We start from the raw sequence: 27051 nt of genomic DNA on the forward strand, positions 1-27051 counted from the left end.
ATGTTTTACCTCTCACATATCATGTTGACTTCTCTACTTAGAAACTCAAAATGAAACGTTTGTTGTTTCACGAGAATATGGCACTCTCCAATGGTGCCGTATTCGAAGTTAAGATTCATGTGGTATTTCAAATTTGGCATCAAAATTGCAGAAACTTGTAAGTACTTCACCAATGGTCCACTTTCTACTTTTCTCGTGAAAGTAGACGTCTTGAAAACTGACCCAAAAAAATTAACGTTACATTTAAACCAACTTATCCCTACTCTGATTACTTAAGACCTTCGTAATCAGGAAGCGCCAATCTACGATAATACAAATTCTAAGCCAAAGAAAAAAATTCGTGAAATGAACTAATCTAAGCCAACTACCTTCGGTCAGTCTTTCCAGTACCCCTTTTGCCGGAAAACAAATGCTTGGGCTTTTTGTTGTAGTGAACACGATCAGCCTCTCCCTTCCTAGCATCCTTATTCCTTTCTTTCACGGCATTCTTACCAATCTTCATTGCCTTAACCTTTTGAGCACTGTCCTTGAAACCCTCACCTGCAAAGACACGAATATGGCACCATTAGAGAGTTTTAAAAGTTTACAAGAAAGTAAAGACTAAAACTGCAAGTTAGTTACAAACAGAAGATTTAACATGATGAGGTCAGTATTAGGAGAAACTTTACCTGGAAGTGCTTCCTTGTGTGGCCGAGACAAGGATCGAGTTCGAGAACGCATTCTCTTGTTTGCTTGCTCATCCACTTCCATGTCATCATCACCTTTAGCTTCAGATCTGTCTCTCTTCCTGCTTCTTGTGCCAGCAGCGGACCTACTCCTAGCTCTATTCACTGCAGCAGTAGGGTCCAAACCTAAGCTTGAAAGATGTCTGCCCATTCTACTGGTATTGAACTGTCGTTCTACATCATGTCTTCTGGGCACCACAGGTTTATTATCAGCAGTTTTCTTCTTCGCCCTGTGCTCAGCCAACATGAGCTTTTTCTTCCGCCGAATTGCTGCAAGAGCCTCAGCTTCTTCGGGTGTCAAGTCCTGTTTAATTCGATCGACATTAGTCCACAACACCGCAGCAAGATCTCATTAAGTTCCAAGTTGAAAACATAGACTACGAAGCTATTCATAATGATCCCGAGTTCCCTATGGCGTTCTCAGTAGTAAAATTACAAATCTTCATCAAAGCATAGATTAAAGACTGCAGATAAAAACCGACCTGGTCACTCATGTCCTCATCTTCGTCCATTCCATTCTCTGCCGCTGCGGCACGCTCATCTTCTTCCCTTTCCAATTCGTCTAGCCTTTGAAGAATATCCGCATCGACAAAATCAGCGATATTATGACCATCCATAATCTCAGGAACAATGTCGTCCTTCCAGTCGGGATCCAACAACAAATAATGTTTGTGCAAGTTCGCGGAGTACACCCCTGCAATAGCACAACCGCAGGCGTACGTTGGTGAGCATCTGTAAACACTGAATAATAGTAAAAACCCCAGTAAAAAAGAATTGTACATGTAAAAACAATCTGTACTAATAGTAATAGTTCCAGTATTACCATTCACATTGTCTCTATTGAAACACTACTAAATAAACCACCAGGGAAGGAGAAAAAAAATGAAACTAATAAAATCTTACCAGCACCGCCATTCTCATTCTCAAGATCCTTCTCCAATTTCTTTTTGTTTTCAGCAGCCTTGTTCTGAGCAGCCCTGGCTTCCAAAACTGCCTGAGGTATAACAGGAGGACGTTCTTTCTGGTCCCTTAGTTTGGGGACAGCAACATGTATCCGATTCAGACAGTCGTTGATCTTCTTCGACTTCATCTTCATCTCTACACGCATTTGTAGTAGCTTCTCACACGCAGCATTCTTGACTTTAATAAGGCCTTCCTCTGTCATGGTACTCATGGTCAACATGCAATTCTCCTCATCGGGCGGAGCTCCATCAACCAAGCCTGCCCCAGCTCTAGCAGCTTCTTTCCTCATCTCCTCGATGAGTTTCTTATCAGATTCTGGAAGAGTCTCGAATGGCTGGAGGTCAGTTTTGTTGCACGCGATGATGACAGGCTTGTTCGCGAAAAGAGCTCTAATCGAATGAAATAGTGCTGCTTGCTGGGCAATCGTGTATCCACAATTTCCAGACAAATCGACAACGAAAAGAACGGCTGCTCTAAGATACGCAAGCGCGGTAATACTCAACATCTCGATAGTATTGCACTCTTCCAAAGGATGATCCAAAATTCCAGGAGTATCAATTACCTGTAGGACATTAATTGGTTAGTGAATATAAGAACAAAATCGGTTGATAACCAATACTGAATATCAATACAAACATTGAAAATTTAACCGCAGAAAAATGATCGGAAATTAGGAATCAAATGATCAGATGAATGATCCGAACTTAATCATGAGAACAGATGCATGAATCCTCTACCTGCCACCGCATGTACTTGTAATCGGTGTGGCCAACAAACAAAGACTTGGTAGTGAAAGCATAGGGCTGCACATCTACATCGGCACGTGTAATCTTGTTGATGAAGCTGCTCTTGCCAACATTGGGATAGCCGCAAATCAAAATGGTTCGAGTGTTGGGATCAATTGATGGCAACCTTGACATGTGCTGCCTAACCTGCTCCAAGTATGCCAAACTAGGACCAACACGTTTCATCACAGTGCACATCCTACCGAGCGCTGCTTTCTTCAAATTCTTGCACCTGCGAAGAACTCATGTTTAACGAAGCTCAAACGAAAAGCACTAAAAATATGTTCAATATCCTTGATTGCTAAAACCCTTGATACCCAAGTTCGACATTGCATCACCTACGGCATGCTGCTCTTGTAGAATAAAGGTTAGTGAAGCAAGGCTTCCATGAACGAAATCCAACTCCAAACTAGAACTAAAATGACTCTAATCACCTTAAACCCTAAACCCTAAACCCTCAATAACCAGTGCAAAAAAAATCAAAAAAATCACAATCAAAATACAGAACAAAGACGGTTAAAACTGACCTATAAAGCGAGTCGCCATATTTCAACAAACGTACGTAATCCTTGGCAATTTTCTCAATAAGGTTGCGAGCCGTATTAAGTTGCCCAAGTGCGAGCTTATAATGGTCCTTGTCATACAAATGGTTCAGCAACTCCCCGTAAAAAGGATGGATGTCATCGAGACGAGGGAAATCCTCCAAGATGGTGGAAATCTTCTCGTGAAAATTCGTCTGCGTGTACTTCACCTTCCGCATATAAAACTGCCGAATCCGATTGATAGCATAGCCCTTGTGCACCACAGTAGGCGTCTGGCGCTGCGTTCGTGACAAGATAATGTCCACAAACTCCTTGCCCGAAGGCACAACCGTAATCTGCTTGAAATTGTACAACACCATGGCTAATACCGCTCTTGCCTCTGCTCCTGGCAATGTGACAAAATCCTTCCACCCAACCTCAACCCTAACGCAGACACCAGTTCATATATATATATATATATATACAAAAAAAACCCACGATCTAGAGCCAAATCCCTCAACTCCTCCTCCTCCTCCTCCTCCTCTACAACCTGACTTCGAGACTGGAACCGGAAGGCTCCAGGTGAAAGAAGAGAAAGAGAGAGACTAAGCTTGGTTTCACTTGGCTTGGCTTGGCAACAGCACAAACCCACCCTCCACCACCACCACCAGGGGGAAGAAAGACTCTCTCTCAATTAGGGTTAACCAGCAGCCCAGCCCAGCCCAGCCCAGCCCCCCCTGCCCTGCTACGGCGTCCAGTCCAGTCCCAACACTCAACACACTACACAACATAACGATGCTTCTTCTTCATTTTCTTCTTCATTTTCTACTTCTTCTCCTGCAAACACTTCTCCGGCCACCGCCGCCGCCGCCGCCGCTGGGGCCCGGCTTCCAGTTTACTTCTGTATTGTATTATATGGGGAACTGAGAACGAACGTGGGAACAGCGTGCGATTATGATTGGGAGCAGTCGGGAGCGTGATCACAGAGTGACGAGGATCCACGTCGGACAGTCAGTCAGTCCACTTGGACAGATATTTTCCGATGGGTCGTGTGGGTCCCGAGGGAGGCTTTTAGGGTTTTAGGGCTTGATTTGCGGTTAAAAGAAAAAGTGAAAAAAGAAAGAAAGACAACAAGAGAGAGAAGCCACAACTTCCCTTCCCATATTATCCTATTATGATTATTCATTCATTCATTCATTCATTCATTCATTCATTCCCTCTTGGGGGAGGGTCGAGGAGTGACCACCATTACATCACTAGTTATGTTTTATAATATAATATTAGGTTTTTGGACTTCAGAGTAGAAATGTGAATACATGCATAATTGAAGCATCTCTAAACATGGCCAACTTTTTATCTTCAACTTTTAATCTTCTTGTTTATGTTTTGTGACTTGCCAATTTTTTTTTTATTTTGTAACTCTTTTCAGATTTTTTAGCAAAAAAAAACACTTATATTTTTTGTTGTTCATTTTTATTAATACTTCAACCTTTTTTTCTAAGGTAAGAATGTATATTTCATATGGTTATATGAATTATATAATTTATAATTTTGGCTAAATAAATATACATTTAGATTGTAAATTGATTTTTTTATGATTAAATAAACTTTATTTTTAAATTGTATTTTTATATTGAATTTTTTCTTGCTTTGATTCAATATGTAATATGTGTGTTTTTAAAGAAAAATGTTAAAATGACCTATCTATTCACTAAATCAATACTAAATTGACATACTCTCTCTATTTCTAGCCTATAACTATAATTAGAAAATGGATAATCCCCAAAAACCATCATTACAATCATAGCCATCATCTCCACCTCCCTTATTATCAATCCCTACTCTATCTATTTTTAGCCTTCTTCATCTTAATCCTCCCCCTCCCATCCTTCTCCTTCCAATTCATAATACTTATCTTAATCTCCCTCATTTTATTTGATCCTTCTCATCTATTTTAGTCAATATGCAAATCCTAGTTAGTAGAATGAAGTTTCAAAAATATTAGGTGGTAACAATTTATATTCATCAATTTTTCAATTTTTTTTCTTATTAGTTTTTTAATTCCATAACCAACCACAACATACAAAAAAGATCAAAAACTACATTAAATAATAAAATCCAGAAAAGAAAAGAAAAAAGACACCAAAGGATAAAACCATGATGTTGAAACATGAGATATCAGCACTAGAATTATGCTATAGCAATAGAGTTTATTTAATATATATTCCAATTCATACAAAACACCAAATCTTTCACATAAAATCCACAAGGTTGAATAAAAACAAAACTTTAAAAACTACCAAAATGAATATTGTAAAAATGATGCTAAAATGATATGCAAAACCACTAATTGGAAGACAACACACTATGAGCACTACAAATAAAAAATTACATACATTTAGAACTTTAGGTCTTATAAGAATCAAATTTTGTACTATTGTGGTGATTTATAGTGATCAATGTTGAGTGGAGATCAAAAAATGTGGAGATCTTGGTAATTAAGAAATCATATTGTTTTACCCTTCCAAGCCATGTTTCATGCCAAGAGCTTTGAAGGCCTCTTTAACTCACACAATTGGTGAAGGTGGTGATCACAAGAATGAAATATATTATTGGTTTTTTATCTTGCTTATATGTATGTGTATTAAGATCCTCTCCCCAATTCATATAGTTTTTGAAAGAACTATGTAATTTTATTGATGATTACATTGATAGTTCCACCAACAATAAGAAATAGGTAGAAATATCAGATGGTTGTAAGCAATATGAAGTCCATTGCAAATAGTATGGAAATCCATTTGGATGGCTAAAAGACAACCTTTTGGCAAACTACTAACTCCAACAATGTTGTAGTGCTATGCAAAGTGAAGAAGACAATTACCTTCCACCTTTGTAATTATTATCCTTCTATCACCTTTTCTTGAATTTGTTTTTATTTTGCTTTAGCTCTTGGTTAAGTTTTTACGATATATATTTAAATTTGTTGGATCTAGAGGCTTTGAATTTTGCAAGATTAACTTCAAAACAACTTTATTTAAGCATTGAATTTGTAATAGGGTATAGATAAGATATTTGTATATAGGGATAGATAGTTATAGCCATTGAAGTTTGTAAAATTAGAATTATATTAGTGGACCAAGTAGGATCCACCATGTAACATTCTAGAAAGAATTTATGACAGTTATCTAGGTAGAGCCCACAATGGAACCTTCTAGAAAAGGCTTAAGGTGGTTATCTAAGTAGGGCCTACTATAGAACCTTCTAGAAGGAATTTAAGGTAGTTATCTAAATAAGGTCCATCATTTAAGAATATTTTATAAAGTCTAGGATAATAGAATAAAGTATAAATAGGATTAGCTAGGGACTTTTGGAGCATCTAGTGAAGTATGGCTTTCGACCCTTTCTCTTAATACAATTGGATTTTATATCTTCCTATTTTCTTTTTTTCTATTTTAATTTAGTTGCTCAGTTTTGACTTCTGTATCCTATTCTATATTATTTTGTTCAATTTTGTTGTGGTCCAGTTTGTCATACCTTGTAATGAGGTTTTATGTTGCTGTGGATTAAAAGAGCCTTGGACACTTGAGATAGACTGGTCATGTTTCAAAATTGAAGATTTGTATATAAAGTAGTGTTTGTTCTTAGTAAAATTGATATATCAATTTTTATTTAATCTTTGTAGCTTGTTTTCACATCAAACAAAGGTTTGATATATACACCACAATTTGTCACGGACACAAAATACAGACTTGAAATCTAACAAGAAGTTCAAGAAGAAGTGGCAGAACTAGATTAAACAGATGAGTACAAGAACAACACCAGAAAGGTGAGCTAGAACTCCAAGAGATGTGTTGTCGAGACTGAAGAACTCTTCAGCCTCGACTCCTATATATACTATTGGCCTATGGTTCTAAGGAAGCGCATCAAGAAGCTTCCCAAGAACTATGAAGCTTCTCGAGCAACTATCCAAGAGCTAGGAAGCTTCTCAAGTAACTTCCTAGAATCTACTAGAATATTCTAAGAATCTTCTAAAGCCTTCTATGGGAATCTTTAGGGAATCTTCAAAGAATCTTTAGGGAATCTTTGAAGAATATTCTAAGAAAATATTCAAGGGATCTTCTGGAAGTTTCTAGAGACTTCTTTCTAGAAGGTTCTAGAAACTTGTCTCTAGAAAGGTCTAAGGACTATGTCCCTAACATCACCTCCTCCTTTAGCTTCGAGGTCTCCGAGAAGCAATGTTATCGTCAGTCAATACCAACGCAAGAAAATGAAGATCTGTCGCATAACCTCTGCTATGAACTCCAATTGTTGTTCATGAGGCAAGTGATTCAATGGTCCTTGAAGCCAATGGTAGTGGCCCACGCCTTCAACTTCTGACCAAGCATGAACCTCCGTGTCTTCATTGTGAAATTATCCTGCAAACACTCCTTCTGGCTGACCATTGTAGGCAGGCTAGACCTCAAATACAATCACCAGCGATCTGTTGCTCGGAATCCTTCGACGTCGTCGTGGTGCAGGCGGTTCTTCATCTCGCGGTCGTCTTCGTGAGCTAGTTGCTTGAGATGACATGACAAGTGTAGTATCTTGGCTATCCATATTCAAAGGCTAAAAGAATAAGAACAAACTTGGGCTACTAACAAAGTTCTACGCTATCTTGGAGAGAATGACTACATCAACTATGGATTTTGGTGGTGCTCTCTCCTCTTTTCTGTTTTTTGGATGAGCAAGCTTCAGTAAGAAGCTATCGTCGAACCGGCTTGGGTTTCTCAGAATATCGTCGATGAAACTCCTGTACCTTTTGCGGCGCATTCGCGAGATTTTTGGCCGGCTCCCATGTTCGTTCATTAATATCGTAACTGCTCCAATGCACAAAGTATTCTAATTTACCCCGTCTTTGCCGTGAATCCAGGACCTTTTCCACCTCGTATTCTTCGTGGTTCTCTATTTCTATGCTAGGTGGTGGACATTGTACTCTTCCAGGAAAAGACGATTCTCGATAAGGCTCCAACAAAGAAACATGAAAGACAGGATGTACCTTCATAGTAGCTGGTAACTCCAAACGATACGCTACAGGATTGATCTGCTTCTGGATAACAAATGATCCCAATCTTCGATAGTCCAATTTTTCACATGGCCGCTTGGTCTTAATATTTCGTCGAAGCAGCCAAACTTTGTCTCCAATCGTGAATTTAGGTGCCTGATTCCAAAATTTGTCCGCGAACGCCTTGTAAGATTCTTGGGCAGTTTGCATTTGAAGCTTCAATATAGTTTGAAGTTGCGAAAGCTCCTTCACCAATCCTTCAGCTGCCGGATTGTTAATCGTTGACGAACTCCATAAGTCAAGCTTCGGATGGTATCCATAATTGGAAAAGAATGGCATTTGTTGAGTTGACGCATGAAGGGTGTTGTTATATGCGAACTGGGCTAGCGGTAGATATGCGGCCCAATCATCTTGTTGATAGTTGATGGTGCAACGTAAATATTGCTCTAAAACTTGATTCACTCGTTCTGTTTGGCCGTCCGTTTGAGGATGAAATGCCGAAGAAAGCTTGATATCCACCTTCAATATCTCAAAAAGAGATTTCCAAAACTTTGACACAAACTGGGTTCCTCGATCCGATACGATATCATCTGGTAGACCATGATATCGATACACATTATCAAGAAAGAGTCTTGCTGTGTCTTCGCTTGACGATGTCTTCTTGCAAGGGAAAAAATGTGCCATCTTTGTAAGCCGATCTACGACAACAAAAATGCTGTCAAATGAATTCGATGGTGGTAGATCCATAATAAAGTCCATAGAAACCGAAGACCATGGTCGGCGCGGAATAGGCAATGGCTGTAGAAGTCCATAAGGCCGATGTCGAGGATTTTTGGATCTTGAACAAATGTCACAAGATACAACAAAATCTTTCACATCCTTCCACATTTGAGGCCACCAGAAATCGCGGGAAATAAGTTCCAAGGTCTTATTGAATCCAAAATGTCCCGGAGCTGGAAAGTCATGACGAGATTGAAGAACTCGGAGTCGTGTTGGCCCTTTTAGGATATACAACCGCTCTTCGAAATATACTAGATCTCCTTCCATCTTGAATTTATCATCACTAGCATGTTGCTTGATATCAAGGGCTAGAGAATCTTCAATGGTTGCGGCCCGTACCTGGTCGAGGAAGTCAGCATCAATTGGTACAATAGCTGCGTTGAGTCGAAATTTCTCTGGCTTCAACAATGTCGTGCACTGTTGATCAAATGCTGCATCTCCAGCCTTTGGCGCGAGATATGATCTCCTTGATAACGCATCAGACAACCCTTGTTGCTTCCCAGGCCGATAAGTAATAACAAAGTCGAACCTGGATAGCGACATACTCCACCGAGCTTGACGTCGATTCAAAACCCGAGCCGACATAAAATACTCTAAATTCTTGTGATCCGTATATACGGTCACTGGATGTGCAGTTCCTTCGAGAAAGTGGCGCCACTCTTGGAAAGAATCTACTATAGCAAGGAGTTCCTTATCGTGGATCTCATAGTTGATCTCAGCAGCAGAGAATTTTCGAGAATAGAACGCAACTGGATGGAGCTTCTCATCTATGCCCATCTGTGAAAGTACAACTCCCAAAGCAAAATCCGAAGCATCTGTCTCCAAATAAAAGGCCTTTGTAAAGTCCGGATGTACCAAGATTGGAGCTGTAGTAAATACCATCTTCAAATCTTGGAATGCTTTTTCTGCGATAGGTCCCCATTCGAGCTTGTCCTTGCACGTTAACCGAGTGAGGGGGGCAGCAACTTGAGAATAATTCTTGATGAAGATCCGATAGTAGTTAGCAAATCCAAGAAAATATTGTACGTCCCTAACCGTCTTCGGAACTTTCCAAGACATGATTGCTTCCACCTTCTTTGGATCCATCTTCAATCCTTCCGTAGTCGCGATGAATCCCAAAAACTCCATCTCAGTTTGGTGAAATAAGCACTTCTCCAATTTGGCATAGAGTCCTTGCTCCCGTAGTTTTTTGAGTACCAGATGAACGTGCTCTTCATGTTCTTCCTCGTTCTTAGAAAATATCAAAATATCATCTAGATAGATGACAACAAAATCGTCTAGATGCTCTCGAAAGATGTCATTCATCATGTATTGAAAGACCGCTGGAGCATTAGTAAGACCAAATGGCATGACATTGTATTCAAAATGGCCATACCTTGTTCGAAAAGCTGTCTTCCATTCATCTCCTTCTTTGATTCGCACAAGGTTGTAAGCTCCCCTTAGGTCAATCTTTGTAAAGATCCTTGCACGCCCAAGTTGTTCTAGAAGACCAGAGATCAAAGGCAGTGGGTAGCGATTCTTTTTTGTCACCTTGTTGAGACCTCGATAGTCCACGCACATCCGTAGTGAGCCATCTTTCTTCTTCGCAAATAAGATTGGTGCCCCAGCTGGCGACTTCGAATGACGGATGAAGTTCTTGGCTAGATTCTCGTCAATGTACTTCCGCAACTCAGTCAACTCCGTCTGCGACAAATTGTAGATTGGTCCAAAAGGTGGTTGTGCTCCTTCTTGCAATTCAATGGCACAGTCATAGGATCGATGCTCTGGCAGCATATCAGCATTCTTCTTTTCAAAGACATCTTTGAATTCTTCATACTGCTTTGGAATAACCAAAGTCGGAGTTGCATCTTCTCGAGTCGGAGTTGCAAAGATGACAAGAGGTGTATTTTGCTTGGCTTCCTTCATGAAAGCCCTTGCACCTATAAACAAGGATTTGTTTCTAGACATTGTCTTGGCAGATTCCACCTTCAAGGAGTTTGTTGGAAATTTCACTTTCCGCAACTTCCAATCTATCAATGGATTATATCTATCAAGCCAAGATAGTCCCAAAATGATAGGACATGAAGGGGTCTTGATAACATTAAACACAATATTGCTCTCATGGTTTTCAAGACGTACCTTCAATGGTTTAGTTTCATGGATAACATTGCCCGAAGACAATGGTCGTCCATCTATGACTTCTACATGGACAGGCTTAAGTTTCTTTACAAGAGAAATATTGTGAAGCTTGGCAAACTCTTCATCTATAAAGCAAGCGGATGCACCCGAGTCTAATAAAGCATCGACTTGTAGTTCTTGAATACCCAGATGTAAAGGTACCATAAAACAATCCGAAGGTTGAGCTGAGAGAAAGGGACCTTGATTAATTTTGGATGTTGAGATGTCCAACCGCACGGTCCCTATTGTGGCTAGGCGTCCTTGTTTTCCTGCATGCTTGTACTCCTGAGTCTTGTTGTTTGAGGCTTCTGTTTCTTCCGACAATCTACAGCTTTATGGCCCGCTTCTCCGCAATATAAACACAAGTTTTGTTCAAATCGTCGCTTCCTTTCTTCAGCTGTGAGGGGTTTGAAACGTACCGCATCAATTTGCATGGGTTCAGGATCTGTGGAGTGATTCTTTGGACCTTTTGAAAATGTAGCAAATGCTCCATCATTTCTCCAGCCTGATCGTCTTTCTTGTCGTAATTCAAAGAGGCGGTTGTCACAAATAATTGCCTGAGATATAAGTTCTTCTAAAGTATCCGCCTTAGGCATGGTGATCAATAAGTTCTTGACATCATCTCTCAGTCCATATCGAAATCGTGTCATGAACGCCTTATCATTCCAATCAAGATCACATGTAAGCTGTTGAAATTCTGTAGCATAGATTACAGCAGAACGTGATCCTTGTCGCAGATTTTGTATCTTTCTTTCAGCCACTCTTTCTCGATCGCTATCTCCAAACGTAGCAGTAAGTCTCTCTATGAAAGCCTCTAGGTCGTACAATATTGGAGAATCCTTCTCCAATAGTGGAGCAAACCAAGAGCGAGCATTTCCTGATAGAAGAATACCTATGAAAGCAACCTGGGTAAATCCATTCGGATAACGAGAAGGGTATAGGCGTAGGTAAAGCCGTACTTGTTGCACAAAACCTCGAAAGTTGGCTCTTGTTCCGTCAAACTTTTCTGGCATACTCGCTTTTGGTTCTTTCGTACTAATCCTTGAAGTATCTATAGGGGTCGTATGTGACACATGTCTTGCTTCTCTCAGTCGAATAATCTCTTGTTGTAGGCTATGAATTTCGCGTCTAGCTTCTTCGGTCACTAGATCAATTTGAGGTTCTTTACTTGGATTGCGAAGAAATGCAATCTCCTTTCGTACACTATTCATAAGAGCTTGAAGATCTGCAAGAGTTGCCACTCTATTGTCTACTTGTGGAGATGCACTGTCTATGACCTAGTCTACTTCCATATTTAGAAAATAGATGGATTAAAATTTTGAGAGAAGAAGAAATTGCTAAGTCTCTTGGAGAAAATTGTAGCACTACCTGTCACTAAAACCTACTCAGAGAAAAGGAAAAAAAAAAAAACACTAAACGATTTCAGTTTTAGAGGAGGGTAATCCGCAACCTCTAAAAATGCCTCAATGTTTTCGAGAAGAGGGGTAATCCGCACTCTATCAAGAAGGCAAAGCTCTGAAATCGATGTTAACAATCTTTTCTACTAGCTATGCTAAACAAAAAGAAGGAATTAATATCAGTCCAAGAGAGGGTAATCCGCAACCCTTAGAACGCTCAAGTATCTCCAAGGAAAGGGGTAGTCCACTCTCTGCCTCAAAGAACTAAGCTCTAATATTGTGATTGAGAAAATATCAGTTTAGAGGAAGGTAATCCGCAACCCCTAAAGCGCTAGAATACCTTCAAGAAGAGGGGTAATCCGCTCTCAAACAAGAAGGATTCAGCTCTGATATTAAGATAAAGGTAGTCTCGACAAATTGTCACGGACACAAAATACAGACTTGAAATCTAACAAGAAGTTCAAGAAGAAGTGGTAGAACTAGATTAAACAGATGAGTACAAGAACAATACCAGAAAGGTGAGCTAGAACTCCAAGAGATGTGTTGTCGAGACTGAAGAACTCTTCAGCCTCGACTCCTATATATACTATTGGCCTATGGTTCTAAGGAAGCGCATCAAGAAGCTTCCCAAGAACTATGAAGCTTCTCGAGCAACTACCCAAGAGCTAGGAAGCTTCTCAAGTAACTTCCTAGAATCTACTAGAGCCTTCTAAGGGAATCTTTAGGGAATCTTCAGAGAATCTTTAGGGAATCTTTGAAGAATATTCTAAGAGAATATTCAAAGAATCTTCTGGAAGTTTCTAGAGACTTCTTTCTAGAAGGTTCTAGAAACTTGTCTCTAGAAAGGTCTAAGGACTATGTCCCTAACATCACCTCCTCCTTTTGCTTCGAGGTCTCCGAGAAGCAATGTTATCGTCAATCAATACCAACGCAAGAAAATGAAGATCTGTCGCATAACCTCTGCTATGAACTCCAATTGTTGTTCATGAGGCAAGTGATTCAATGGTCCTTGAAGCCAATGGTAGTGGCCCACGCCTTCAACTTCTGACCAAGCATGAACCTCCGTGTCTTCATTGTGAAATTATCCTGCAAACACTCCTTCTGGCTGACCATTGTAGGCAGGCTAGACCTCAAATACAATCACCAGCGATCTGTTGCTCGGAATCCTTCGACGTCGTCGTGGTGCAGGCGGTTCTTCATCTCGCGGTCGTCTTCGTGAGCTAGTTGCTTGAGATGACATGACAAGTGTAGTATCTTGGCTATCCATATTCAAAGGCTAAAAGAATAAGAACAAACTTGGGCTACTAACAAAGTTCTACGCTATCTTGGAGAGAATGACTACATCAACTATGGATTTTGGTGGTGCTCTCTCCTCTTTTCTGTTTTTTGGATGAGCAAGCTTCAGTAAGAAGCTATCGTCGAACCGGCTTGGGTTTCTCAGAATATCGTCGATGAAACTCCTGTACCTTTTGCGGCGCATTCGCGAGATTTTTGGCCGGCTCCCATGTTCGTTCATTAATATCGTAACTGCTCCAATGCACAAAGTATTCTAATTTACCCCGTCTTTGCCGTGAATCCAGGACCTTTTCCACCTCGTATTCTTCGTGGTTCTCTATTTCTATGCTAGGTGGTGGACATTGTACTCTTCCAGGAAAAGACGATTCTCGATAAGGCTCCAACAAAGAAACATGAAAGACAGGATGTACCTTCATAGTAGCTGGTAACTCCAAACGATACGCTACAGGATTGATCTGCTTCTGGATAACAAATGATCCCAATCTTCGATAGTCCAATTTTTCACATGGCCGCTTGGTCTTAATATTTCGTCGAAGCAGCCAAACTTTGTCTCCAATCGTGAATTTAGGTGCCTGATTCCAAAATTTGTCCGCGAACGCCTTGTAAGATTCTTGGGCAGTTTGCATTTGAAGCTTCAATATAGTTTGAAGTTGCGAAAGCTCCTTCACCAATCCTTCAGCTGCCGGATTGTTAATCGTTGACGAACTCCATAAGTCAAGCTTCGGATGGTATCCATAATTGGAAAAGAATGGCGTTTGTTGAGTTGACGCATGAAGGGTGTTGTTATATGCGAACTCGGCTAGCGGTAGATATGCGGCCCAATCATCTTGTTGATAGTTGATGGTGTAACGTAAATATTGCTCTAAAACTTGATTCACTCGTTCTGTTTGGCCGTCCGTTTGAGGATGAAATGCCGAAGAAAGCTTGATATCCACCTTCAATATCTCAAAAAGAGATTTCCAAAACTTTGACACAAACTGGGTTCCTCGATCCGATACGATATCATCTGGTAGACCATGATATCGATACACATTATCAAGAAAGAGTCTTGCTGTGTCTTCGCTTGACGATGTCTTCTTGCAAGGGAAAAAATGTGCCATCTTTGTAAGCCGATCTACGACAACAAAAATGCTGTCAAATGAATTCGATGGTGGTAGATCCGTAATAAAGTCCATAGAAACCGAAGACCATGGTCGGCGCGGAATAGGCAATGGCTGTAGAAGTCCATAAGGCCGATGTCGAGGGTTTTTGGATCTTGAACAAATGTCACAAGATACAACAAAATCTTTCACATCCTTCCACATTTGAGGCCACCAGAAATCGCGGGAAATAAGTTCCAAGGTCTTATTGAATCCAAAATGTCCCGGAGCTGGAAAGTCATGACGAGATTGAAGAACTCGGAGTCGTGTTGGCCCTTTTAGGATATACAACCGCTCTTCGAAATATACTAGATCTCCTTCCATCTTGAATTTATCATCACTAGCATGTTGCTTGATATCAAGGGCTAGAGAATCTTCAATGGTTGCGGCCCGTACCTGGTCGAGGAAGTCAGCATCAATTGGTACAATAGCTGCGTTGAGTCGAAATTTCTCTGGCTTCAACAATGTCGTGCACTGTTGATCAAATGCTGCATCTCCAGCCTTTGGCGCGAGATATGATCTCCTTGATAATGCATCAGACAACCCTTGTTGCTTTCCAGGCCGATAAGTAATAACAAAGTCGAACCTGGATAGCGACATACTCCACCGAGCTTGACGTCGATTCAAAACCCGAGCCGACATAAAATACTCTAAATTCTTGTGATCCGTATATACGGTCACTGGATGTGCAGTTCCTTCGAGAAAGTGGCGCCACTCTTGGAAAGAATCTACTATAGCAAGGAGTTCCTTATCGTGGATCTCATAGTTGATCTCAGCAGCAGAGAATTTTCGAGAATAGAACGCAACTGGATGGAGCTTCTCATCTATGCCCATCTGTGAAAGTACAACTCCCAAAGCAAAATCCGAAGCATCTGTCTCCAAATAAAAGGCCTTTGTAAAGTCCGGATGTACCAAGATTGGAGCTGTAGTAAATACCATCTTCAAATCTTGGAATGCTTTTTCTGCGATAGGTCCCCATTCGAGCTTGTCCTTGCACGTTAACCGAGTGAGGGGGGCAGCAACTTGAGAATAATTCTTGATGAAGATCCGATAGTAGTTAGCAAATCCAAGAAAATATTGTACGTCCCTAACCGTCTTCGGAACTTTCCAAGACATGATTGCTTCCACCTTCTTTGGATCCATCTTCAATCCTTCCGTAGTCGCGATGAATCCCAAAAACTCCATCTCAGTTTGGTGAAATAAGCACTTCTCCAATTTGGCATAGAGTCCTTGCTCCCGTAGTTTTTTGAGTACCAGATGAACGTGCTCTTCATGTTCTTCCTCGTTCTTAGAAAATATCAAAATATCATCTAGATAGATGACAACAAAATCGTCTAGATGCTCTCGAAAGATGTCATTCATCATGTATTGAAAGACCGCTGGAGCATTAGTAAGACCAAATGGCATGACATTGTATTCAAAATGGCCATACCTTGTTCGAAAAGCTGTCTTCCATTCATCTCCTTCTTTGATTCGCACAAGGTTGTAAGCTCCCCTTAGGTCAATCTTTGTAAAGATCCTTGCACGCCCAAGTTGTTCTAGAAGACCAGAGATCAAAGGCAGTGGGTAGCGATTCTTTTTTGTCACCTTGTTGAGACCTCGATAGTCCACGCACATCCGTAGTGAGCCATCTTTCTTCTTCGCAAATAAGATTGGTGCCCCAGCTGGCGACTTCGAATGACGGATGAAGTTCTTGGCTAGATTCTCGTCAATGTACTTCCGCAACTCAGTCAACTCCGTCTGCGACAAATTGTAGATTGGTCCAAAAGGTGGTTGTGCTCCTTCTTGCAATTCAATGGCACAGTCATAGGATCGATGCTCTGGCAGCATATCAGCATTCTTCTTTTCAAAGACATCTTTGAATTCTTCATACTGCTTTGGAATAACCAAAGTCGGAGTTGCATCTTCTCGAGTCGGAGTTGCAAAGATGACAAGAGGTGTATTTTGCTTGGCTTCCTTCATGAAAGCCCTTGCACCTATAAACAAGGATTTGTTTCTAGACATTGTCTTGGCAGATTCCACCTTCAAGGAGTTTGTTGGAAATTTCACTTTCCGCAACTTCCAATCTATCAATGGATTATATCTATCAAGCCAAGATAGTCCCAAAATGATAGGACATGAAGGGGTCTTGATAACATTAAACACAATATTGCTCTCATGGTTTTCAAGACGTACCTTCAATGGTTTAGTTTCATGGATAACATTGCCCGAAGACAATGGTCGTCCATCTATGACTTCTACATGGACAGGCTTAAGTTTCTTTACAAGAGAAATATTGTGAAGCTTGGCAAACTCTTCATCTATAAAGCAAGCGGATGCACCCGAGTCTAATAAAGCATCGACTTGTAGTTCTTGAATACCCAGATGTAAAGGTACCATAAAACAATCCGAAGGTTGAGCTGAGAGAAAGGGACCTTGATTAATTTTGGATGTTGAGATGTCCAACCGCACGGTCCCTATTGTGGCTAGGCGTCCTTGTTTTCCTGCATGCTTGTACTCCTGAGTCTTGTTGTTTGAGGCTTCTGTTTCTTCCGACAATCTACAGCTTTATGGCCCGCTTCTCCGCAATATAAACACAAGTTTTGTTCAAATCGTCGCTTCCTTTCTTCAGCTGTGAGGGGTTTGAAACGTACCGCATCAATTTGCATGGGTTCAGGATCTGTGGAGTGATTCTTTGGACCTTTTGAAAATGTAGCAAATGCTCCATCATTTCTCCAGCCTGATCGTCTTTCTTGTCGTAATTCAAAGAGGCGGTTGTCACAAATAATTGCCTGAGATATAAGTTCTTCTAAAGTATCCGCCTTAGGCATGGTGATCAATAAGTTCTTGACATCATCTCTCAGTCCATATCGAAATCGTGTCATGAACGCCTTATCATTCCAATCAAGATCACATGTAAGCTGTTGAAATTCTGTAGCATAGATTACAGCAGAACGTGATCCTTGTCGCAGATTTTGTATCTTTCTTTCAGCCACTCTTTCTCGATCGCTATCTCCAAACGTAGCAGTAAGTCTCTCTATGAAAGCCTCTAGGTCGTACAATATTGGAGAATCCTTCTCCAATAGTGGAGCAAACCAAGAGCGAGCATTTCCTGATAGAAGAATACCTATGAAAGCAACCTGGGTAAATCCATTCGGATAACGAGAAGGGTATAGGCGTAGGTAAAGCCGTACTTGTTGCACAAAACCTCGAAAGTTGGCTCTTGTTCCGTCAAACTTTTCTGGCATACTCGCTTTTGGTTCTTTCGTACTAATCCTTGAAGTATCTATAGGGGTCGTATGTGACACATGTCTTGCTTCTCTCAGTCGAATAATCTCTTGTTGTAGGCTATGAATTTCGCGTCTAGCTTCTTCGGTCACTAGATCAATTTGAGGTTCTTTACTTGGATTGCGAAGAAATGCAATCTCCTTTCGTACACTATTCATAAGAGCTTGAAGATCTGCAAGAGTTGCCACTCTATTGTCTACTTGTGGAGATGCACTGTCTATGACCTAGTCTACTTCCATATTTAGAAAATAGATGGATTAAAATTTTGAGAGAAGAAGAAATTGCTAAGTCTCTTGGAGAAAATTGTAGCACTACCTGTCACTAAAACCTACTCAGAGAAAAGGAAAAAAAAAAAAACACTAAACGATTTCAGTTTTAGAGGAGGGTAATCCGCAACCTCTAAAAATGCCTCAATGTTTTCGAGAAGAGGGGTAATCCGCACTCTATCAAGAAGGCAAAGCTCTGAAATCGATGTTAACAATCTTTTCTACTAGCTATGCTAAACAAAAAGAAGGAATTAATATCAGTCCAAGAGAGGGTAATCCGCAACCCTTAGAACGCTCAAGTATCTCCAAGGAAAGGGGTAGTCCACTCTCTGCCTCAAAGAACTAAGCTCTAATATTGTGATTGAGAAAATATCAGTTTAGAGGAAGGTAATCCGCAACCCCTAAAGCGCTAGAATACCTTCAAGAAGAGGGGTAATCCGCTCTCAAACAAGAAGGATTCAGCTCTGATATTAAGATAAAGGTAGTCTCGACAAATTGTCACGGACACAAAATACAGACTTGAAATCTAACAAGAAGTTCAAGAAGAAGTGGTAGAACTAGATTAAACAGATGAGTACAAGAACAATACCAGAAAGGTGAGCTAGAACTCCAAGAGATGTGTTGTCGAGACTGAAGAACTCTTCAGCCTCGACTCCTATATATACTATTGGCCTATGGTTCTAAGGAAGCGCATCAAGAAGCTTCCCAAGAACTATGAAGCTTCTCGAGCAACTACCCAAGAGCTAGGAAGCTTCTCAAGTAACTTCCTAGAATCTACTAGAGCCTTCTAAGGGAATCTTTAGGGAATCTTCAGAGAATCTTTAGGGAATCTTTGAAGAATATTCTAAGAGAATATTCAAAGAATCTTCTGGAAGTTTCTAGAGACTTCTTTCTAGAAGGTTCTAGAAACTTGTCTCTAGAAAGGTCTAAAGACTATGTCCCTAACATCACCTCCTCCTTTTGCTTCGAGGTCTCCGAGAAGCAATGTTATCGTCAATCAATACCAACGCAAGAAAATGAAGATCTGTCGCATAACCTCTGCTATGAACTCCAATTGTTGTTCATGAGGCAAGTGATTCAATGGTCCTTGAAGCCAATGGTAGTGGCCCACGCCTTCAACTTCTGACCAAGCATGAACCTCCGTGTCTTCATTGTGAAATTATCCTGCAAACACTCCTTCTGGCTGACCATTGTAGGCAGGCTAGACCTCAAATACAATCACCAGCGATCTGTTGCTCGGAATCCTTCGACGTCGTCGTGGTGCAGGCGGTTCTTCATCTCGCGGTCGTCTTCGTGAGCTAGTTGCTTGAGATGACATGACAAGTGTAGTATCTTGGCTATCCATATTCAAAGGCTAAAAGAATAAGAACAAACTTGGGCTACTAACAAAGTTCTACGCTATCTTGGAGAGAATGACTACATCAACTATGGATTTTGGTGGTGCTCTCTCCTCTTTTCTGTTTTTTGGATGAGCAAGCTTCAGTAAGAAGCTATCGTCGAACCGGCTTGGGTTTCTCAGAATATCGTCGATGAAACTCCTGTACCTTTTGCGGCGCATTCGCGAGATTTTTGGCCGGCTCCCATGTTCGTTCATTAATATCGTAACTGCTCCAATGCACAAAGTATTCTAATTTACCCCGTCTTTGCCGTGAATCCAGGACCTTTTCCACCTCGTATTCTTCGTGGTTCTCTATTTCTATGCTAGGTGGTGGACATTGTACTCTTCCAGGAAAAGACGATTCTCGATAAGGCTCCAACAAAGAAACATGAAAGACAGGATGTACCTTCATAGTAGCTGGTAACTCCAAACGATACGCTACAGGATTGATCTGCTTCTGGATAACAAATGATCCCAATCTTCGATAGTCCAATTTTTCACATGGCCGCTTGGTCTTAATATTTCGTCGAAGCAGCCAAACTTTGTCTCCAATCGTGAATTTAGGTGCCTGATTCCAAAATTTGTCCGCGAACGCCTTGTAAGATTCTTGGGCAGTTTGCATTTGAAGCTTCAATATAGTTTGAAGTTGCGAAAGCTCCTTCACCAATCCTTCAGCTGCCGGATTGTTAATCGTTGACGAACTCCATAAGTCAAGCTTCGGATGGTATCCATAATTGGAAAAGAATGGCGTTTGTTGAGTTGACGCATGAAGGGTGTTGTTATATGCGAACTCGGCTAGCGGTAGATATGCGGCCCAATCATCTTGTTGATAGTTGATGGTGTAACGTAAATATTGCTCTAAAACTTGATTCACTCGTTCTGTTTGGCCGTCCGTTTGAGGATGAAATGCCGAAGAAAGCTTGATATCCACCTTCAATATCTCAAAAAGAGATTTCCAAAACTTTGACACAAACTGGGTTCCTCGATCCGATACGATATCATCTGGTAGACCATGATATCGATACACATTATCAAGAAAGAGTCTTGCTGTGTCTTCGCTTGACGATGTCTTCTTGCAAGGGAAAAAATGTGCCATCTTTGTAAGCCGATCTACGACAACAAAAATGCTGTCAAATGAATTCGATGGTGGTAGATCCGTAATAAAGTCCATAGAAACCGAAGACCATGGTCGGCGCGGAATAGGCAATGGCTGTAGAAGTCCATAAGGCCGATGTCGAGGGTTTTTGGATCTTGAACAAATGTCACAAGATACAACAAAATCTTTCACATCCTTCCACATTTGAGGCCACCAGAAATCGCGGGAAATAAGTTCCAAGGTCTTATTGAATCCAAAATGTCCCGGAGCTGGAAAGTCATGACGAGATTGAAGAACTCGGAGTCGTGTTGGCCCTTTTAGGATATACAACCGCTCTTCGAAATATACTAGATCTCCTTCCATCTTGAATTTATCATCACTAGCATGTTGCTTGATATCAAGGGCTAGAGAATCTTCAATGGTTGCGGCCCGTACCTGGTCGAGGAAGTCAGCATCAATTGGTACAATAGCTGCGTTGAGTCGAAATTTCTCTGGCTTCAACAATGTCGTGCACTGTTGATCAAATGCTGCATCTCCAGCCTTTGGCGCGAGATATGATCTCCTTGATAACGCATCAGACAACCCTTGTTGCTTCCCAGGCCGATAAGTAATAACAAAGTCGAACCTGGATAGCGACATACTCCACCGAGCTTGACGTCGATTCAAAACCCGAGCCGACATAAAATACTCTAAATTCTTGTGATCCGTATATACGGTCACTGGATGTGCAGTTCCTTCGAGAAAGTGGCGCCACTCTTGGAAAGAATCTACTATAGCAAGGAGTTCCTTATCATGGATCTCATAGTTGATCTCAGCAGCAGAGAATTTTCGAGAATAGAACGCAACTGGATGGAGCTTCTCATCTACGCCCATCTGTGAAAGTACAACTCCCAAAGCAAAATCCGAAGCATCTGTCTCCAAATAAAAGGCCTTTGTAAAGTCCGGATGTACCAAGATTGGAGCTGTAGTAAATACCATCTTCAAATCTTGGAATGCTTTTTCTGCGATAGGTCCCCATTCGAGCTTGTCCTTGCACGTTAACCGAGTGAGGGGGGCAGCAACTTGAGAATAATTCTTGATGAAGATCCGATAGTAGTTAGCAAATCCAAGAAAATATTGTACGTCCCTAACCGTCTTCGGAACTTTCCAAGACATGATTGCTTCCACCTTCTTTGGATCCATCTTCAATCCTTCCGTAGTCGCGATGAATCCCAAAAACTCCATCTCAGTTTGGTGAAATAAGCACTTCTCCAATTTGGCATAGAGTCCTTGCTCCCGTAGTTTTTTGAGTACCAGATGAACGTGCTCTTCATGTTCTTCCTCGTTCTTAGAAAATATCAAAATATCATCTAGATAGATGACAACAAAATCGTCTAGATGCTCTCGAAAGATGTCATTCATCATGTATTGAAAGACCGCTGGAGCATTAGTAAGACCAAATGGCATGACATTGTATTCAAAATGGCCATACCTTGTTCGAAAAGCTGTCTTCCATTCATCTCCTTCTTTGATTCGCACAAGGTTGTAAGCTCCCCTTAGGTCAATCTTTGTAAAGATCCTTGCACGCCCAAGTTGTTCTAGAAGACCAGAGATCAAAGGCAGTGGGTAGCGATTCTTTTTTGTCACCTTGTTGAGACCTCGATAGTCCACGCACATCCGTAGTGAGCCATCTTTCTTCTTCGCAAATAAGATTGGTGCCCCAGCTGGCGACTTCGAATGACGGATGAAGTTCTTGGCTAGATTCTCGTCAATGTACTTCCGCAACTCAGTCAACTCCGTCTGCGACAAATTGTAGATTGGTCCAAAAGGTGGTTGTGCTCCTTCTTGCAATTCAATGGCACAGTCATAGGATCGATGCTCTGGCAGCATATCAGCATTCTTCTTTTCAAAGACATCTTTGAATTCTTCATACTGCTTTGGAATAACCAAAGTCGGAGTTGCATCTTCTCGAGTCGGAGTTGCAAAGATGACAAGAGGTGTATTTTGCTTGGCTTCCTTCATGAAAGCCCTTGCACCTATAAACAAGGATTTGTTTCTAGACATTGTCTTGGCAGATTCCACCTTCAAGGAGTTTGTTGGAAATTTCACTTTCCGCAACTTCCAATCTATCAATGGATTATATCTATCAAGCCAAGATAGTCCCAAAATGATAGGACATGAAGGGGTCTTGATAACATTAAACACAATATTGCTCTCATGGTTTTCAAGACGTACCTTCAATGGTTTAGTTTCATGGATAACATTGCCCGAAGACAATGGTCGTCCATCTATGACTTCTACATGGACAGGCTTAAGTTTCTTTACAAGAGAAATATTGTGAAGCTTGGCAAACTCTTCATCTATAAAGCAAGCGGATGCACCCGAGTCTAATAAAGCATCGACTTGTAGTTCTTGAATACCCAGATGTAAAGGTACCATAAAACAATCCGAAGGTTGAGCTGAGAGAAAGGGACCTTGATTAATTTTGGATGTTGAGATGTCCAACCGCACGGTCCCTATTGTGGCTAGGCGTCCTTGTTTTCCTGCATGCTTGTACTCCTGAGTCTTGTTGTTTGAGGCTTCTGTTTCTTCCGACAATCTACAGCTTTATGGCCCGCTTCTCCGCAATATAAACACAAGTTTTGTTCAAATCGTCGCTTCCTTTCTTCAGCTGTGAGGGGTTTGAAACGTACCGCATCAATTTGCATGGGTTCAGGATCTGTGGAGTGATTCTTTGGACCTTTTGAAAATGTAGCAAATGCTCCATCATTTCTCCAGCCTGATCGTCTTTCTTGTCGTAATTCAAAGAGGCGGTTGTCACAAATAATTGCCTGAGATATAAGTTCTTCTAAAGTATCCGCCTTAGGCATGGTGATCAATAAGTTCTTGACATCATCTCTCAGTCCATATCGAAATCGTGTCATGAACGCCTTATCATTCCAATCAAGATCACATGTAAGCTGTTGAAATTCTGTAGCATAGATTACAGCAGAACGTGATCCTTGTCGCAGATTTTGTATCTTTCTTTCAGCCACTCTTTCTCGATCGCTATCTCCAAACGTAGCAGTAAGTCTCTCTATGAAAGCCTCTAGGTCGTACAATATTGGAGAATCCTTCTCCAATAGTGGAGCAAACCAAGAGCGAGCATTTCCTGATAGAAGAATACCTATGAAAGCAACCTGGGTAAATCCATTCGGATAACGAGAAGGGTATAGGCGTAGGTAAAGCCGTACTTGTTGCACAAAACCTCGAAAGTTGGCTCTTGTTCCGTCAAACTTTTCTGGCATACTCGCTTTTGGTTCTTTCGTACTAATCCTTGAAGTATCTATAGGGGTCGTATGTGACACATGTCTTGCTTCTCTCAGTCGAATAATCTCTTGTTGTAGGCTATGAATTTCGCGTCTAGCTTCTTCGGTCACTAGATCAATTTGAGGTTCTTTACTTGGATTGCGAAGAAATGCAATCTCCTTTCGTACACTATTCATAAGAGCTTGAAGATCTGCAAGAGTTGCCACTCTATTGTCTACTTGTGGAGATGCACTGTCTATGACCTAGTCTACTTCCATATTTAGAAAATAGATGGATTAAAATTTTGAGAGAAGAAGAAATTGCTAAGTCTCTTGGAGAAAATTGTAGCACTACCTGTCACTAAAACCTACTCAGAGAAAAGGAAAAAAAAAAAAACACTAAACGATTTCAGTTTTAGAGGAGGGTAATCCGCAACCTCTAAAAATGCCTCAATGTTTTCGAGAAGAGGGGTAATCCGCACTCTATCAAGAAGGCAAAGCTCTGAAATCGATGTTAACAATCTTTTCTACTAGCTATGCTAAACAAAAAGAAGGAATTAATATCAGTCCAAGAGAGGGTAATCCGCAACCCTTAGAACGCTCAAGTATCTCCAAGGAAAGGGGTAGTCCACTCTCTGCCTCAAAGAACTAAGCTCTAATATTGTGATTGAGAAAATATCAGTTTAGAGGAAGGTAATCCGCAACCCCTAAAGCGCTAGAATACCTTCAAGAAGAGGGGTAATCCGCTCTCAAACAAGAAGGATTCAGCTCTGATATTAAGATAAAGGTAGTCTCGACAAATTGTCACGGACACAAAATACAGACTTGAAATCTAACAAGAAGTTCAAGAAGAAGTGGTAGAACTAGATTAAACAGATGAGTACAAGAACAATACCAGAAAGGTGAGCTAGAACTCCAAGAGATGTGTTGTCGAGACTGAAGAACTCTTCAGCCTCGACTCCTATATATACTACTGGCCTATGGTTCTAAGGAAGCGCATCAAGAAGCTTCCCAAGAACTATGAAGCTTCTCGAGCAACTACCCAAGAGCTAGGAAGCTTCTCAAGTAACTTCCTAGAATCTACTAGAATATTCTAAGAATCTTCTAGAGCCTTCTAAGGGAATCTTTAGGGAATCTTCAGAGAATCTTTAGGGAATCTTTGAAGACTATTCTAAGAGAATATTCTAGGAATCTTCTGGAAGTTTCTAGAGACTTCTTTCTAGAAGGTTCTAGAAACTTGTCTCTAGAAAGGTCTAAGGACTATGTCCCTAACACAATTTGATAATGTAACTAATCTAAAAAATAAAAAATAAATGATTACATTTACATAAGAAATGGATTATAGTAATTCATCTATAATGGAGTATAATATATTAAATTTTCTTTAATTTAAATTGGCATTAGAATCAAATGAATTGAATCCAAATTTTAAGTTACTCTAATAATAATTGGTAAAATAAAAAAAAATAAAATTCTTTATATAAATTTCTATTTTTTAAAAATAAATAATAAACACTTTAACAAAATTATAAGCCAAAAAATAAAATTATAAATTAGACTATAAAACATAATTTATTTTATTTTATTGTGGCCATTCATATATAACTGTTGATTCAAATTCAAGATTTAATTATTATTTTATATGTATTTCACTTAAAAACTTTAAAAGAAATATTTTATGGCTTAACCAGATGCATATAAATTAAACCACAACCAAAAACATAGATTTTCATTTTATATATCACATATGCAAAGATTATGAAATATTCTCTCCGTTTATCATTTGACATAATTTAATTATAAAAAAAAGTCATTATAGACCTGTAAAGACAACTTACAAATTCTATAGAATAAAATTATAAAACACATTTTTTAGAGTTTAAAAAACCATTGAAATTAAAATAAAAAATAAAAAATATAGAAATGAATAAATTATAAATTTTAGTGCCCTTGTGAGTAAATATGACAATACATTTGTAACATAACTATCTGCAAAAACAAAATCGAATAAAGTTTACTAAAAATAATCAATCTTCTTTTATCCAAATATTAGCAAGAATATTATTTTCAAATTAATTTTAAAAAATATTAAAAAGTAATTCTTTTGAAAAGAATTTTGTTTTTCTTCTTTTCACCTAAATGGAAAAATTATAATCTCTTAAAAATAATAGTATTGATTTTCTTGTAATATTGATTTTTAATATTATACCTATTTTTTGAAATCACAAATTATTCTTATGATTTTTATATTTTAAATCATTTAATACTTAGATTTTTATTAAAAAAATCTAAAAACAAATACCATGTTTTCCTATTCTTTATGCTTTTTAGTATAATAGACCTTAATATTTTAAAAGCTATACTTTAGTTTGAATGAGGGGTCATCTTATATTACTGAATAATATTTAGCAACTCAAAAATCTATAATCAGCCAATTCTTCAAGACCATATTTTGATTAAAATAAGATAAAAATAATAATAAAAAAAAAACAACAATAGTTGGAAAATATAAGTTTCTATAAACTACTAGAAGCTTTATAATATCTACAATAGGTTTAATACTTGTAGGACCTTCAGAAAGTTTTTCAATTGGCATAACATGATTCAAATAATTTACTTGAATTGTGCAGAATGGACATTTTGAAATATTACATATTCTTGTTTTTCCTATTGTGATTATACAGAAAAGATTATTTCTAAAACATGCTTTTTCATTTATTTTATATGCATTAAATTATATGTACCAATTTATATGGTTACCATGATTCTTATTTAATATAAATCTTATCTTGACTTAATTGATAAGAAACTCAAATAAAAATAGGATAATTAAATTTTTTGATCATTTATTTAAATATCTATATATATATATATATATATAAACTCATTTTATATTGTTGTAAATGTATGGGATTTCAGTTATTAGACGATATTTTATACAATTTGTGTTTGATAAAATCAACCAACTTAATTT

The 27051-nt window shown here is 39.5% G+C and overlaps 1 protein-coding gene across 1 annotated transcript; it reads right to left on the reverse strand.

The window, feature by feature from the left end:
- Positions 1 to 58: 58 nt before the first annotated feature.
- On the reverse strand, positions 59 to 3851 carry LOC112273599 (nucleolar GTP-binding protein 1). Its single transcript, XM_024502539.3, has 6 exons — positions 3001 to 3851; positions 2426 to 2705; positions 1629 to 2250; positions 1208 to 1419; positions 669 to 1029; positions 59 to 540 (listed from the first exon to the last, which is right to left on the reverse strand). The coding sequence occupies exons 1-6, from the start codon at positions 3372 to 3374 to the stop codon at positions 365 to 367; spliced, it is 2025 nt and encodes a 674-aa protein (XP_024358307.1). The 5' UTR covers positions 3375 to 3851; the 3' UTR covers positions 59 to 364.
- Between the last annotated feature and the right edge of the window lie 23200 nt (positions 3852 to 27051).

The sequence above is a fragment of the Physcomitrium patens genome, chromosome 20 (assembly GCF_059467195.1).
Source record: "Physcomitrium patens ecotype Gransden chromosome 20, ASM5946719v1, whole genome shotgun sequence".
Lineage (NCBI taxonomy): Eukaryota > Viridiplantae > Streptophyta > Bryopsida > Funariales > Funariaceae > Physcomitrium > Physcomitrium patens.